Below are 15913 nucleotides of genomic sequence, written 5' to 3' on the forward strand. Positions count from 1 at the left end.
GGAACCAGGGGTTATAATCGTGCGTACGTGCTCCCAAGGCTGAGATGTGATTAATGAGAGGGCGATTGACGGTATATTTTAAAAATAACTCATAAACAAAACATTTATATACGTATTCCATAGTAATTTTAAAAATAATTTATAAATAAAACTTTTATATACATACCCGTAGTTATTTAAAAATTAATGCAGGAAAATATTATTAAAAAAACCTAAAATCAACTCTAAATCTAAATTAAAAGCTTAGATTTTTGACCCATAAATATAGGGCCTGTTTGGGGAGTTTCTTTTAGCTGCAACTTTTTTCAAAAACTGTTTCTGCCGGAAGCTGACCGAAAATTCTAGAAAATGAACAAAAAATCCAGAAGCTGGAGAATCTGGGATTAAAAGTTTTCCAGATTCTTAAAAACTGTCTACCAAGCAGCTATTTCTCAGAATCTAAAACTTTCTAAATAGGTCCCTAATCCGAAGCGGAAAGACGAGGTGTTTTGCTTGCTTGCAGTTCGCTGCCCGAGTCCCGTCCACGTCGTGGATCGATGGACCGATCGATCGATCGCTACAGCAACATGTGTGCCATCGCCGCGAACCATCCAAAACCGGGGAACCAGCGAGGCGACAAGGCCGAAAGGCGCCCGCCCGCACGCGCGCGCAGCCGCCCGGCCCGCGCCGACGTTTCGATCGGCGGCAGCCGTACGACGCGCGCGCGAGAGCTCGATCGGCTCAGAGAGCTTTCACCTTTAGCTTTCGCTGGCGAGGCGGACCGCGACGGCTGTCCCGGCGAAACTGGGGAGCTAGGCGGTTAATTTGTCGACGGACCGCTCGCTCGCTCGCCAAGAGGAGGAAAAGTCTCGTGTGAAGAGTGCGACGTGTCGACGCACGCCGGCCGACCGATCGGGCGCCGATCCAACGGACGGATCTTGTCTATCGGGCTTAATAATCCTGTCGTTAGACCAGTCTCAATACAAATTTTATGAGGATGTCATGAATATTAAATAGGGTGTCACATCAATGGAATTATTGACTTAGCAGAATCATTAAATGAGGGAGTTTTATCCATATAAAACTTATCTGACTCGATTATCTAGTTTACAATCTTAATAACTATATAATAAAACTATGGGTTGTTGAGACTGGTCCTACGTACGTGTATAGCCGGCGGGGAAAGACATGGTCACATGGCACGGCAGGGGCTGGGGGTGACTGGTCTAGCTTTAGCCTGACAATTAATACTCTCCTCTCTACGTATATGCACTTCAACCCATGTAATATACGTGTTGCTAGCACATGCATCGTGCACCATGTGCTTTTGAGTGATCGAGAATCGATGCTGTTTTTTCCTCCCAGCCGGTGAAATATATATAGCGCGTGTCTATGTATTGTTTTTTTTAAAAGAATAAAGCTGTAATAGTGTGATTTGATTGATCCACTGTAAAGTTGTTTACATGTAAAGTACAGCATATATATGTTCTATCAGCAATTAATTTGCTCCTACATATATACAAGGATAATATATATATATATATATATATATATATATATATATATATATATATATATATATATATATATATATATATATATATCAACCATATATATCAACCATATATATGCGCATGCATCAATGAATGCAATTACCAGGGCATACGGATGCCTTTAGAAGGGTAACCCCAAAGGTTATAAAGTTTATATCTGATGGGATCGTGACGATGAACAGTGCAGGTCCAGCTACTTTCTGCATTCGCTATATTTGGTGCAGAAGCGCACGAAGCTAACATCATATCTATGTGTTAGCAGCACTATTTTCTGCATGCATAAGGTTTTAATGGTTCAGACGCATGTGATCGAAGCCAAGTAGCCAACACGTATGATCTATGTGTTTACGTGCAGCTGCTGCTTCTCCTTATTTTGAATATGATCTAGCTGGTTAATTAGGTCACCTACCTAGTTCGTACAGGTACGTGCCCTAGGAACAATGCGGCCATATGTAGTGTGCATGCATTAGTGTTGTGTTCATGCAGCTACTTGATCAGCTAGTGCTCACTGAATGCGACTGCCACACACCAGTGTAATTACTACTAGTGTTGTGCTACTACTTGAAAAGCCATGCACGTATGTGTGTGCATATATGTGTATGCCTGATATGATGCTGGCACCTTTTATTCAGGGATCCCAATTCACCCTGGACAGTTGGTAGGGATGCTGGAAATTGCAGGCCGCTGCTGCTGCTACTGAGGACTCCGACGGCAGCGTGGCTCCCATGATGGCATGGTGTTGCTGGTAGGTTGCACCCTGCACGGTGAGCGGGTTGATGAACGCAGGCATGGCGTTTGCGCCATGGGTGGCGTCGCCGGTGTCAATGTCCACGGCGACTTCCTCAGCCTGCAGCTGGTTTCTGTCCGCCGTCGACGACGACAGCGACATGTCGCCGATGTCTCTAGCGCTGGCTCTGTTTGGCCCACCAGGAAACTCCTTGCCCCGTGGAAGGAATGCCTCGAACCAGTTGAACGGGGTTGGAGACGGAGCAAGAAGCTGCCTGGTGGTGTCACACGTGGTCGCCGTCGCCGTCGCCCTCGCCGCCGCGGCGAGCTGGCTGAGAGAGCAGCTGGCGCCGGTCGAGAGGCCGGCGGCGTCCTCTGCCGTGAGCAGGCCGTTGATGAGGAAGTTGTCCTCGTGGCTGTCGTGATGGTGATGGAGCAGCGAACTGTAGTCGCCGCCGCCGTGCGCCGCCGCTCCTCCGGCGCCGCCGCCTGGACCGGCCATGCCAACAGCCGTGGCGTGCGGCTGCGACGGCGCGTACGCGGTCACCGCGTCCTCTATGGAGTCCTCGCACTCCATGCTCCTCTGCCCCGCTCCGGCCTTGTTCGTCTTCTTGTATATGCGGCACAGCACCCAGTCGTCCAGCTGAGACACTAATCAACTTGATCAGATTAACCCGTCCTAGACAATATACACTCCTAGCAAACCTGTCACTCACCGACGTGTGTACGTACGTACCCTGAGAGAGACGGCGCCTCTGCTACCGCCGGTGATGGTTGGCGGCGGCCGCCTGGTCGTCGCGACGCCGGCGGCTGTCAAGCTAGACGACGTCGTGTCCGTGAGGCGGTACTCGTGCATGATCCAGTTAGTCTTGATGCCCTTGGGCGGCTTGCCCCGGTAGAACACGAGCGCCTTCTTCACGCCGACCTTCTCGCGGCTGCTCCCCGACGCCATGATGGGCTTGTCGGTGCCGGTGGCCTTCCAGTACCCCGACGTCGCCGCCCTGTTCGGCCGCGCCCCGTTCGGGTACTTGCGGTCCCTCGGGCTGAAGAAATACCACTCCTGCTCCCCGAAGCTCGCCTTCTCTGTTACAAACCAGATCGATTGAGTGCTACCACGCATTCAAGCATGCAGCTAGTCATATGCGTGCAACGATTTGGAATATAATATTGTGTATGCATGATTAATAGTACTATAAAAGTGCAGCAATCAGTTCATAATTTATGATTGGTAGAGCTAGGTGTAAGTGTTATCGAAAGTGTAATCAGGGCATGTACGCACCGGGGAGCTCCCAGGGGTCGAACTTGTAGAGATCGACCTCGGCGATGATGGTGACGGGGAGCGGCACGGAGGCGGCCTTCTTCTTGAGGTAGTGCACCACCAGCTCCTCGTCCGTCGGGTGGAACCGGAACCCCGGTGGCAGCTCCGGCGCCGAGCCGCCCGGCTGCTGCTGCCGCCGCAGTGCTCGCGGCGGCGCCGAGCCGGACGACGAGTCCGGGCTCTCCATGGTTCGATCGATCGCTCGACCACCCTTGTCACTTATACGCTCTAGCAACGACGACACACCGCTCTGGCTGATTAACAGAGCTACCAGATCAGGCCACCGGACACCGGTGTGTGTATATACACACTACAGCTAGCAACAAGCGATTTTGATAGCGAGCAGTTTGTTGCGGTGACGGTTAGGCAGGCGAGCGATCCGCGCTGGGAATTTTTGGCGGTTTCGGCCGTGCATGCATGCACAGCAGTACACCACAGGGGAAGCAGCTGGCTAGCGAGAGGAGGAGGCGATCTATCGACGAGCTGCGGGCAGGGGGGCGCGCGCCGCGCGGTGTTGGGGGAGGCGCCGAAGGCATTGGCCCCGAGAAATACGGCTCCGTTGTACCGGACGCGGGCGGGCCCGTCGGCGCTGGACACGTATGCCGGCCCGCCGGCCGCTTCCCCCGCACCGCGTGTCGACCACCTCGCCACCGGCCCGGCGCTACCACCCGTTTCTTGAGCGGATTTGTCCCGGATTTTAGCCGTATTGGGGCGTGCGATATGCGCTACTAAGATTTGTGCTGGCCGCGGTTGGATGGGGCAGCTGCTGGGTGTCAGGTGTGTAAGTCGAGTAGAGTGGGTTTAGTTCGTTTCCAATTTTACACGGCTCCATGGCTGGGATGTGTGCGGGGCCATATAAGTGAACTAAACTACTAAAGAACTACTATATTCTCTTTATTATTGGCCCTTCCTCGTGTGGCTACTGTGAATTTCACCCGTTCATCTCTGCCAAGAAAGAATACCTTAGCCAGCTAGTTTCTCATGGTTCGACCCAGGCCTCCGTTCGATTTAAAGTTTGACACTGAGCAACCAGGACGTAGTTATTGTGACGTAAAGTCAGAGGATATTGTCGTTGACATGTGGGCCCTATCATCCATAGGCCCATATCTCAGTCACCAAGTCCCCATAATTTCTATGTTAGAGAATTTTGTTCCGGGCAATCGACGTGTGTAATATGCTCTATTCATTTTGCTTGGATAACAATTCAATTATTTGCAACACTGGAGCTGCTCTGAAAAGCTTCATCCTAGGACCTTTTATCTCATACATTGGACCGGTCTGTTGAGGCTAACCACAACCCAGTTAAGAAAAAGTTAATATTACATTCCTCAACTATTGCTAGAGTCCGACTCATCTCATCTTATTCAATCAAAATACTAGATAAATTATCTTACTTGACTATTAAAATCATTTATTTTTCCTCCCTAAGATGGTCTCTACGGTGGTTTATGCAACGTGGTGCTTATGTGAGACATAGTTAGCGAAAAATATAAAAAATACAAGGGAGAGCTCGTATATCACTCTCTCCCTCCTCTCCACTCTTTATCTCTCCCCACCCTCTGTTAGCCCGTGGCAACGAGGTGCTCAAGTCCATCGTCGTGCAGTTCAACGCCAACTAGCTCTCACCAAGCGTCCTCGCACATGTTTAGGGGTGATAATGGGTTCAACTTTTTTTGTCTATACATTTTAAAGGTTAAATGAGGTGAGCTGAAATTTTATATAGTATTACTTAAATAGCGTTGTGACAGAAAGGGCGTTAACCCATTATCACTCCATACACTTGTTTGGTCTCGTCCGTGATGTACTCATCTACTTCTCCCACGAGTTCAATACCATCCTCAACAACGTCGCCAGCATCGGTCCATCACCCACCTCTCCTACATAAGCCTGCTAATGGGCCTCAATCCTATCCAAATTCACCCCAATCCACCTTTTTACAGAGCAGTCCACCAAACCAACCCACACCAATTATTCTTCGTTAGGACATAAGCCAGACTAATTCAACTTTGACTTTAGCCCAATTCGCACCAAACTATTTGGCTAAAATGGGTCCAATCCACTCTAACAGAAATGATGTACTCATTTATTATGTATAAAGTCGGATCTATAATTTTTAAGCTCGTGTCCACACTAGAAAAATTTATCAAATTTGATTAAAATTTGGTGGGATGATTTATTATATATGAGAGCAACTTTGTGCAAATTTTGATCAATTTCTGCACGTGGGTCTCACATATGTCTCTTTTCTTGTCCATTGGTTACCCAATTAAAGGGGTCAATTTACCCTCCACTGGTCAAATCCATTTAGAATCTGAAATTACCTAACCAAATCTAATTCATATAAATCCATTTGTCTATATGACCCAGGCCAATCCAAACCATTTGAATTAGCAACCCATTTACACCCAACCAAACTACTAAAGGCAATCGAAATTAGAAATCAACTCATTTAATCCATTCTTATCTAGCCCATCCACAAGCCTACCCCTTTAGGCTACGACGTCACCGGGAGCACCACGGAGCTTTGCCGTCGTTCCCAGTGGGTGTCTTGGACTGGACTAGGAACATTGCGACCGTTACGACGAGGGCGCCGAAGCTAGTCGGTGGCCGCCAGCGCGTCATGGGCTTCAACCAACGATGCGAAGGATGTGTTGCTTGAGCTGAGGACGATCGAGGCTGGCAAGGACATCATTGGTGAGCTAGCTCGTTCGATGCATGCACTGGTGGTGACTACGGTCGAATGCTGCTTGACCTAAATGTCTCGCCTCCTTCCTCTTCGTTTCGGGCCCGACTCGTCGCCTCAGCTCATCCACAGACCCACTCCCGGTCCGTTGTCAACGTTCTCAAAATAGGCACGGATGATGAAACCCAATGAGGTGGTCGACGAGAGCTGAATCTCCTCTTGGGAGCTTGGGCTCCTTGCACGTGCCAAAGGACGAAGAATGGCCTCTCGTCTCCCTTGACCGTGCGCCCTTCTTCCTCGCATCCAGGTTCAACCAATCCTCCTCGGCAATCCTGGTCCCACCCGCTTGCTGTCAAGGAGGATATGGAAACTTACATGCGGGACCCACCGCGGACAACATGCCAACTAAGCACTATGTTATATGCATGAAACCATTGTCAAAACCATTTAACATAGCAAAAAAAAAGGACACCTATTGGTCAATGACTTGAAAAATTTGAATTCATTAATCGATCTTGTTAGAGGTTGGATTTAAATCAAATAACAACAAAGGAAATCAAACAAAGCAGCATGTGGACAACCACAAATCTTAAAGCAAATTTAATGAACAGAAAAAAATGATTGATAGATTAAAAATTTTCAAGTGACTGACAAATAGCAAAGCTGAAAAAAAAATGGTTTCAATAGTCGATGGAGGCGTGATATATATATATGCTATTGCGGTTGAGGGAGGCAAGTCGGACTCGAGCGATACGTGAGGGAGGTAATGTACAATTTTTCCCCCAGCTACATCTTCGTATGTCTTTTCCAGCACAGTTTACAACAGCTTAGTTGGGCTCCTTTTGTATCGGCCTACTAGAACTCTGAACAGTTCAGGCCGTGGGCCGCCTGCACTTTTTTGTCACAAGTCAGGTAAGAGTATTGCGTTTTCTTCCGTGAAAGAAATGGAGTATTACCTTTTGAACCTTCATTGGCCGGAAAAACCTGCGTGCACTGTAACATTGATTGTCATTCCAATTCTTTATTTCTTTTTTTTACTGAGACTGGCTGCATACTGTTCGAATAGAATGTTCTAGCACTGCGATATACCGTGTTTTTCTCTCTGCAAAAAGCAGGGATGGATATGGGTCGACCCGCGGGTAACTTAGGGCCATCTCTAGTTCAACAAAATAAACTAAGTTTCACTATAAAATAAAATTTAGTTTATTTAGTTGAATTAACGTCGACTCTAAAAATACCCACGGGTCGACCCACGACCATCCCTAGCAAAAAGTACTACCTTTTGAACCTTCAACAGCATGGGGGTTCAGCGTGCAATCTTGATCATCATTTCCAATTCATTATTCCTTTGTTTTACTAAGACTTGTTGCATAATTTCAGAATGTTCTAGCTCTACGATACACCCGGGACACACGGGATGGCTTGATAGAATTCTGGCCCCAAAATGCTAAAAGTTTCACATACTGTAACGAGTGGATTGGAAGAGAAAAAATGCAGCTTCTGGATTTTTGGTTCTAGATATGCAGAATGAGTAAAGAGCAGGAATAATCGTGGATCGTCGATGAACTCCGGTCCAATCGGTGCGACGCGACACCGACAAAAATGTAAATCGCGTTTAGTGTGTGTACTTTCTGGATGTAGTACGTACTTGCGTTCTTAATCTTCTGATTTGTCCGTTCGTCTTTCAGAAAGCAGGTTTCAGAGCAAGTTCATCGACGTGCATATAAATGGTTCGCCGTCACCGAGTTGAAGTTTGAATATCTTCCGTCCATTTTCTGCTTGGTATTCCAAAGAAACCAAGGTTACTAATTATTATTTTTACAGCATCACTGTCATGAGTCCCTAATTGCTGGATAGGACCAATTCTAGTAGATGCTAGAGCCGTCGTAGCCAGAAATTCAGAGCCATTAAATTCCATAGATTAGCGACTTGCAGTTGATTGTCGATGTCAAAACGTCTGTTGCAACTAGTGCACGGAAAACAACTAGGATAATTGGCTGATTCCGTACGCACATTAATGACTTGGCTACTTAGAGCATACTCAACAGGTCATCTAAATTTGATCATCTATATCTTTATTTAGATGATTATCTAAAATCTTTTATATCTCTATGTACTCCACTAGATCATCCTTATATAACATCATCTATATCTCTTTGAATGATGGAAAGTGATCATCTAAATATGAAAGTTCTCTCTCCTAATATGGATAACATCTAAAAGTAGATGATATGTTCTATTGAAGCTCAATTTATAGTTTTCATCCTCTATTTTTAGAATAGAGGATAGGATAGATAAGCTGTTAGGGATAACCATTCATCAACTACTGCACCCATCCCTTGATTTTGTTGACCTTTGATCCTGTCAATTCTTGATCGAGACGGACTGACGAAGAGATGGCCAATACTGACTTTTTTTTTTGGTGTGTCGAGAGATTAGTCCAAAAATCTCCCATTGAATCTGCTGGCTGCTTGCTGCTTTTTTTTCCATGCCAAATAGAAATGTTCACCGTGTTTGACCTATGAACAGATCGACGTGGCTGTCGAGTCGAGCGAATTTTCTCCGATAAACTGGCATTAATGTTGAAGGAGATAGCACTTAGCGCTCCGTGGGTTGATTAGTCAGAGGTCAGACAGCGGCAGCGAGTCCTTGGCTACTTGCGATTTCTGTTGCTAAGGGCCAAATAGAAACAACAGAGTGAGATGAACCTACAGGGAAAGTTCATGACCGTTTGAACTTTCAGAAAAATGAAAAATAGGACTCGCTAGTTACCCGTTGAGCAGGGAATGGTACAATCCAAGCACCAAAGTAGTACTCCCATCGTCGAAGACAAAACTCAATCTACAACCAGAAGTATCTTTTTAAGGCCTCATTTAGTTTCAAAAAAAATTAAGAGAGGGGTCATATCGATACGTACGGTCACACATCTAAAGTATTAAACATTGTCTATTATAGAATAAATTTCATATTCCGCTTGAAAACCACGAGACGAATCTTTTAAGTCTAATTAATCTGTCATTGGCATATGTTGGTTACTGTAGCACTTTTGACTAATCATGTGCTAATTAGGATCAAAAGATTCGTCTCACGATTTCCTTCATAACTGTGTAATTAGTTTTAATGTTTATATATATTTAATGCTTTATTTAGGTGTCCAAAAAATTCGATGATATGTTTTTGGAAAATTTTTTGAAAACTAAACAAGGCCTAAGTTGAGTTTTTAAGACCAATCGTTATTAGATACTCTCCCTATCCTAAAACATAACTGCTGAGTATTACCTCTATTTTATATTTTACAACTTTTTAGCGCTATATGGATTTATCAATTAATAAATATATATAATTTGTATGTATATGTTTAAATTTATTAGCGTCTATATAAATCTAGAAAATGAGAGAAAGTTTTACATTGTGAAATAGAGAGTATTAGGTTAAATACTTATTGTATTGGGAATTTCAAATCCAATAATACTTACATTTTGGGATAGGGAGTGGAATAAAATGCAATTTACTACTCGATGTGTTCTAAAATATAAATATTTGTAGAATTTGAGTATTGTATCGAAACATAAATGTTTTTGACAATATTTGTAGTACTATAATGAACAAAATAAAAATACTATATTTTAGAGACGAAGGTAGTAGTAGATTGATATGCTTTCTATTATCTACCTCTTTTCGTCATAAAATGAAGTTATTTCTAGCGTCCATTATTTGTTCTAAAATTAAGCTATTTCTCCATCTACATTATCATTTCAACCGGTCACAAATATTATTCATTTAATTTTCTTACTTATATTCTTTTCTTAACCAATCACAATCTTTTTTCAAGTATTAGGCCCGTTTAGTTTCCAAAATTTTTTCCCAAAACATCACATCGAATCTTTGAACACCTAAATAGAGCATTAAATATAGATGAAAATAAAAACTAATTAGGGAAAATCGTGAGACGAATCTTTTGAGTCTAATTAGTTCATGATTAGCCATACGTGTTATAGTAACCCACATGTGTTATTGATGGATTAATTAGGCTCACAAGATTCGTCTCGCGGTTTCTAAGCAAGCTATGAAATTTGATTTTTTTTTAATTGTGTCCGAAAACTCTTTTTCGACATCCGGTCAAATGTCTGACATGACACCCCATCCAAAAAATTTTGGGAACTAATCCATTCACACTAGCTAAAATATAAGAGATTCTATGGATCGATGAATCCAGATGAGCATACTTATTTATATTCATTCATGTAATTCTTTAAATTTAAGGACAGAGGTAGGATCTCTAAATCCCCGTGGCTAGCTGTTACATTTTGAAAGGGCATCTCTTTCATTCTTCGATTTGCCGTGGTCGTTTGATTGGGTGTAGCTAGCCAATAACCGTGTCGAGGATTGCTGGACTGCTGGAGAAACGGGATCTTTGTCGGAGTCACATCAGATTGTCACTGTCAGAGCGAGCATGCTTGGAGAAACGAAATAGTTGTGCATCGTTTCATACAAATTTCAATGGCGTGTTCTCGTCGTAGACATATATACTAGCAACTACAGTTAAAAAATTCTTCCAATTAACTGGATTGAGACAAACTACAATGCAGGCTTTAGCTGCGAGTTACTATTCTCGTTAGCATCGTCATGACACTACATTAGTCAGGTCGCATCTGTTGTTGCTCTGTCAGTCAAGTTGTTTTACTGTCCCATTTTTTTCTCGTAGCAGACTGAGTTACATTCACACAACCGCAACCATTTTCTGCAGCTGATCGGCACTACACAGTCAATACATAACATTTTGTAGACTAGATCATGGATATAGAAAACTTCGACAGATCCTTCAAGAAAAACAGAGGTAAATTTTACCACTTCCAACTGCATTGATCTACTAACTCGATCCCATTTCCATATCCAAACAAGAAATTAATTAACATCTTCAACTTCCAAGTACGGACAGCAGCACTAGATCAAAGCAGCCACCGTCAGTGGTCACTCTGACAAGCTAGCAAATAAGCTACGGGTTTTAGTTAGCAGAAGCTACCTTACAAGTTCCGAAAAATACAATGTCGTAAACTTAGACCCGTTCTGCCGTGGGCGCTAAGCGATCGATAATTAATCCATGCACCTCGTCAGCCATGATCACTGACCAGTGACCACCACCCACAACACAGCGAGGAATCGTCAAAACGTCAAGCAGACGGACGGCCGGCCTGCACGCACGCACGCACCGACGCACGCCAGCGGTAAGCCCCTACGCACCGGCGAGCGTGCAGACAAAACGGCGTCCGTCACCCACAGCCACAGTGTGCTATCGTTTATAAGCGACTTCCTCCGATTCATAATACAAGATATTTAACTTTTTTATTTGAAATATTTAATCATTTATTTTATTTAAAAAATTATAAAAATATCATTTATTTTTCTTGTGACTTAGTTTATTATAAAAAAAACTTAAGCACGACTTATTGTTTTTTATATTTATACTAAATTTTTTAATAAGATAAATGATCAATTGTTAAAAAAAAAATCAAACATCTTATATTATGTAAAATCTAAAATTTTAACTCTAAGTTTAGAGTTAACTTTAGAGTAAATCATCAAAGTATTTTTCAGCCTTAATTTTTATTTAACTAAGAATACATTTAAGAATTTTTTATTAATAAATATACTGTTTGACTTTTTTAATGAAAATACCCAGATAATCACCCCTCACAGATCGGCAATTGAAGGGGCGGACGTACGTGCGTGTGCCGTGCAGGGCAGCGAGAGCCAGGATAAGTACAGTAGGATGCACGGACGGACCATGGAATCGGTGGTGGCGACGCCGGCATCATCGTCGTCAGAGACGCTGACCAGGAAACGCATGCACGGGCGGGGCCGGGAGAGAAAGAGAAGGCGTCAATGCTCTGCATCTAGCACGAGATAAATGCGCGTGCTACCTACGTATCTTTCTTGCGCGCACGCGGGGAAACAGGAGGAGCTGAGCTGCATGTATTCAAGTAGTTCGTTCGCATATGTGTACTCACTTTCTTCGTCGGTGTTTTTTTCTTTTGAAACGTTGCGTTTTTATAAATTAAGATATTTTATATAGAATATGATTATCTCGTATATCTAAAGTAGATTTTGTACTAGTTAATTTTATTATTTATATATACTTAAATAATAATATAATATAGATAATTTTACTTTCATCTTCGACTAGAAAAGAATATCATTTCACTGTTTGGGGCGGAGCTATAGGTTAGGTTCTTATATATCCATATTTATATGTGTTTTTTTTAAAAAAACCTATCTTAATACGAATACAGGTTAGTGTGTTACTCAAGGCATATATATTGAATTATATTATAATTTTACGATTATTACATATTTACTAATATATATTTATCGAATTGTATATTATAATTTTTGATAGACATGTCCCGTACGTATTTATCACTGTTCAATTCATTGCCGGCGGCCTTGCGCGGTTAAGAAAAAAAAATTACGTGCGTGCGTACGTGCTAAAGACCGATGACGCGGCGGACTAGGCATCGATCGAATCTGAGAATCTGTGATCCCCAGCTGGGATCCACGACGACTCGGTCCGTCGCACGTACGAGGAACCAGTTCGGATTTTCATATTTTTTAACAGTTTTTGTGGTTGTTTGCGCCGGTTTCAACAACATCGATCGGTGTCGCGCTCCGGAGCAACAGGGGGAGACGTGCGTGGTTCCACCCCCAGGGGAACGGGCCGGGGAAGGGAGGGGGGGAGTTTGGGAAAACGATCGGTGTGCGTACGTACGTACTGTAGACGTGTAGTGTTTCGCGTGGACCGCGACAAAGGGCAGGGGATATCGCTAGCGCCGTGCGTGCGTGACCCTGTCGTGTCGCCTCGCGACGGGCCGGTCATCCGGCGCCAGCCGAGGGAGCGAGCGCGTGGCCAATATGCGCCAAGCCGCCCCGCACGTGATCGACAACTGGTGCCACTTCTGCGCGGGCACCGTCATAGTATGGGCGCGTTCGCAGCGACAAATGCTGTGAACTACTAGCGCAGGTAAAACCGAAACAAATATTTGGATGCATGGATTACTCCATCTGTTTGTTCCTAATAAGTATTTAATATCATTAACTTTTTTATATATGTTTGACTATTTGTCTTATTTAAAAAATTTACATAATTATTAATTATTTTTATACCATTTCATTTATTGTTAAGTATATTTTTATGTATATATATGACTTTACATATTTTATTAAATAAAATGAATGGTTAAAGTTGTGTCAAAAGGTCAACAGTGACAAATATTTAGGGAAGGGGAAGTAGTTATTATAAATTTGAGAAATATTAATTTGATTTTTAAGCAACTTTGACAATTTGGAAAATACGTAAAATAATAGAAAAAAAAGTTGAAGTCGGAGGTTGTGAATACACCCTATTTATACAGTTACACGAGCTTCACAGTTCACATACCATGTCTTTCCATCTTCCATCGATGGCTAGCCAGTAGCTAGTCACGGCCTCTATGGGATGGCCGGTTCAACCGTTTCTACTTCAATAATCAACAATTGACAAATATTTAAAAATATTCCATGATAAATCACTAAATACTTAAAAGATACGTACTGTTGTCGAAGTTGTTAGTATCGCTTGCATAGATGTTATAGTTTTGAAGTATAAACGCTAACAAATTAGGCGGTTGATTTTTTTCCTTACTTTTGTACTATCTGATCTTTTCGACCAACAGATTAATGTTTCTACCTTTTATCTTCGATCATCGTCACTCATGTGCAAGTTGCGGTTTTTAAGGGGAAACGTTAAGAAAATTTTCTTGTCTTATTTATGCACCATTGCCTTTTTGGACCAACAAAATCGTGTTTAGCAATTAATCTTTTGTCTCTGATCACCGTCACTCATTTGGAAGTTGTAGTTTTCGAAGTGGAGCATCAAGAAATTATATAGCAGATTTTTCTCATCTATGTGACATTGTCTCTTCGACCAATAAACTAGGGTTTAGCGATCTACATTTTATCTCTGATCACTATCACTCATGTGGAAGTTACGTTTCAAAGTGTAAACATTAAGAAATTAGGTAGCTGGTTTTTTCCCTACCTGTATACCATTGCCTTTATGACTAACATATTAGTATTTCTAGCTCTTTATATCTTATTATCATCACTCACGTGGAAGTTGCAATATCTAAAGTTGAAAAATCAAGAAATTAGCTAAGTAGCTGATTTTTTCTTACCTATGTGCGGTTGTCTCTTCTATCCATAGATTTTTGTTTAGCAATCTACCTTTTATATCCGATCACCGTCGCTCATATGAAAGTTATAGGTTCTCACCCCTCATTTTTTACTGCTGCTTATGGTTATAAGCCAAAATTTGAACTTTAACCTTAAGCTTAGAGTTTTTTTCATCATAGCTTATTTTTCGGTATTGGCTTTTAGATCACTAAAAACACATATAAAAGTTTTATTCACAAATTATTTTTCATTTGCAAATATGTTCTTTGACTTTTTTTTCTTAAGAAAGCCAAACAATCACCTCCTCTGAAGTGGAAACACTAAGAATTAGGTGGTTTGGTTTCTCTTGGTGCATGCCATAGCCTTTTCAAACAATAGACATTTTATAGACTTATTAATGTCTATCAACGCTCAAATAAGTTGCTCGGTGAAAGGAAAGAAGTCATTCCAACTTAAAACAAAGTATTGTAATTTGGCACATATCCGCAGTTGTGAAAAAAAAACAAATATACAAAATGATTCATTGAGAAATCATCTAGGTGAACTCATACACACAAAAAATCCAGACTAAACTTAAAGTTGCAAGAAAACTCTATCAAATTTGAACTACAATCTACTTCATGCATATTTCTGCGTTACAAAAGGGAAGTTCTCTAAAGATAACTTCCATATCATGCATGCCTGTGTTAATTAATTAATAGCCCAATATTTGATTGGCAAGTGCCAAACTTAGATATTGGTATAATGTCAACCATTCAGGGCATGCGCAGACTATTCCAATACAGGTCATTCAACAGTCTTTGCATGCATGGTTCTAAAATCTAAAGGACACCTAAAGGGCGACCGTAGTTATGCATGTAAGGAAACAAAAAAAATCTAATCTTAGAACTAGGGCAAGAATTCTCCAGTGAAGTTCAAACCACCGTTTGGTCTTATTTCCATGGTCTAAAGAAAGTATGAATTTAAAAACTTGAAACGTTTGCTTTCATTTAAATTGTCCGAATTGAAGGTATTATTATGAAACCACGTGGTGTAGAGTGGAGTGAAAGCAAGAAGGAGGTCAATTCTTTTCCCCGTTGTGTCTCTGCATTTCTTCTTCTCTTCCATTCTCCATCTGGACCATCTCTCAACTTTACACTTCTTACACAAACACGAGGAGGAAGGTGAGGGTAAATAACTACTCCCTCCGTTTCATAACGTAAGATGTTTGACTTTTTTGCTTCCAATTTTTGATCATTTGTCTTAATCAAAAAATTATGAAAATATCATTTATTTTGCTTGTGACTTACTTTATTATTAAAAAAACTATAAGCATGACGTGTTATTTTTTATATTTGTATTAAATTTTTAAATGAGACAAATGGTCAAACGTTGTAACTAAAAAAGTCAAACATTTTACATTATGAAACGGAGGTAGTAAATAACTACTTAAGGATAGAGAAAAAC

The 15913-nt window shown here is 42.0% G+C and overlaps 1 protein-coding gene across 1 annotated transcript; it reads right to left on the reverse strand.

Moving 5' to 3' along the window:
• Window positions 1–1652: 1652 nt before the first annotated feature.
• Window positions 1653–3977, reverse strand: LOC102705734 (NAC transcription factor ONAC010). Its single transcript, XM_006657787.3, has 3 exons — window positions 3538–3977; window positions 2995–3341; window positions 1653–2901 (listed from the first exon to the last, which is right to left on the reverse strand). The coding sequence occupies exons 1-3, from the start codon at window positions 3761–3763 to the stop codon at window positions 2161–2163; spliced, it is 1314 nt and encodes a 437-aa protein (XP_006657850.1). The 5' UTR covers window positions 3764–3977; the 3' UTR covers window positions 1653–2160.
• Window positions 3978–15913: the final 11936 nt, after the last annotated feature.

The sequence above is a fragment of the Oryza brachyantha genome, chromosome 7 (genome assembly GCF_000231095.2).
Source record: "Oryza brachyantha chromosome 7, ObraRS2, whole genome shotgun sequence".
Taxonomy (NCBI): domain Eukaryota; kingdom Viridiplantae; phylum Streptophyta; class Magnoliopsida; order Poales; family Poaceae; genus Oryza; species Oryza brachyantha.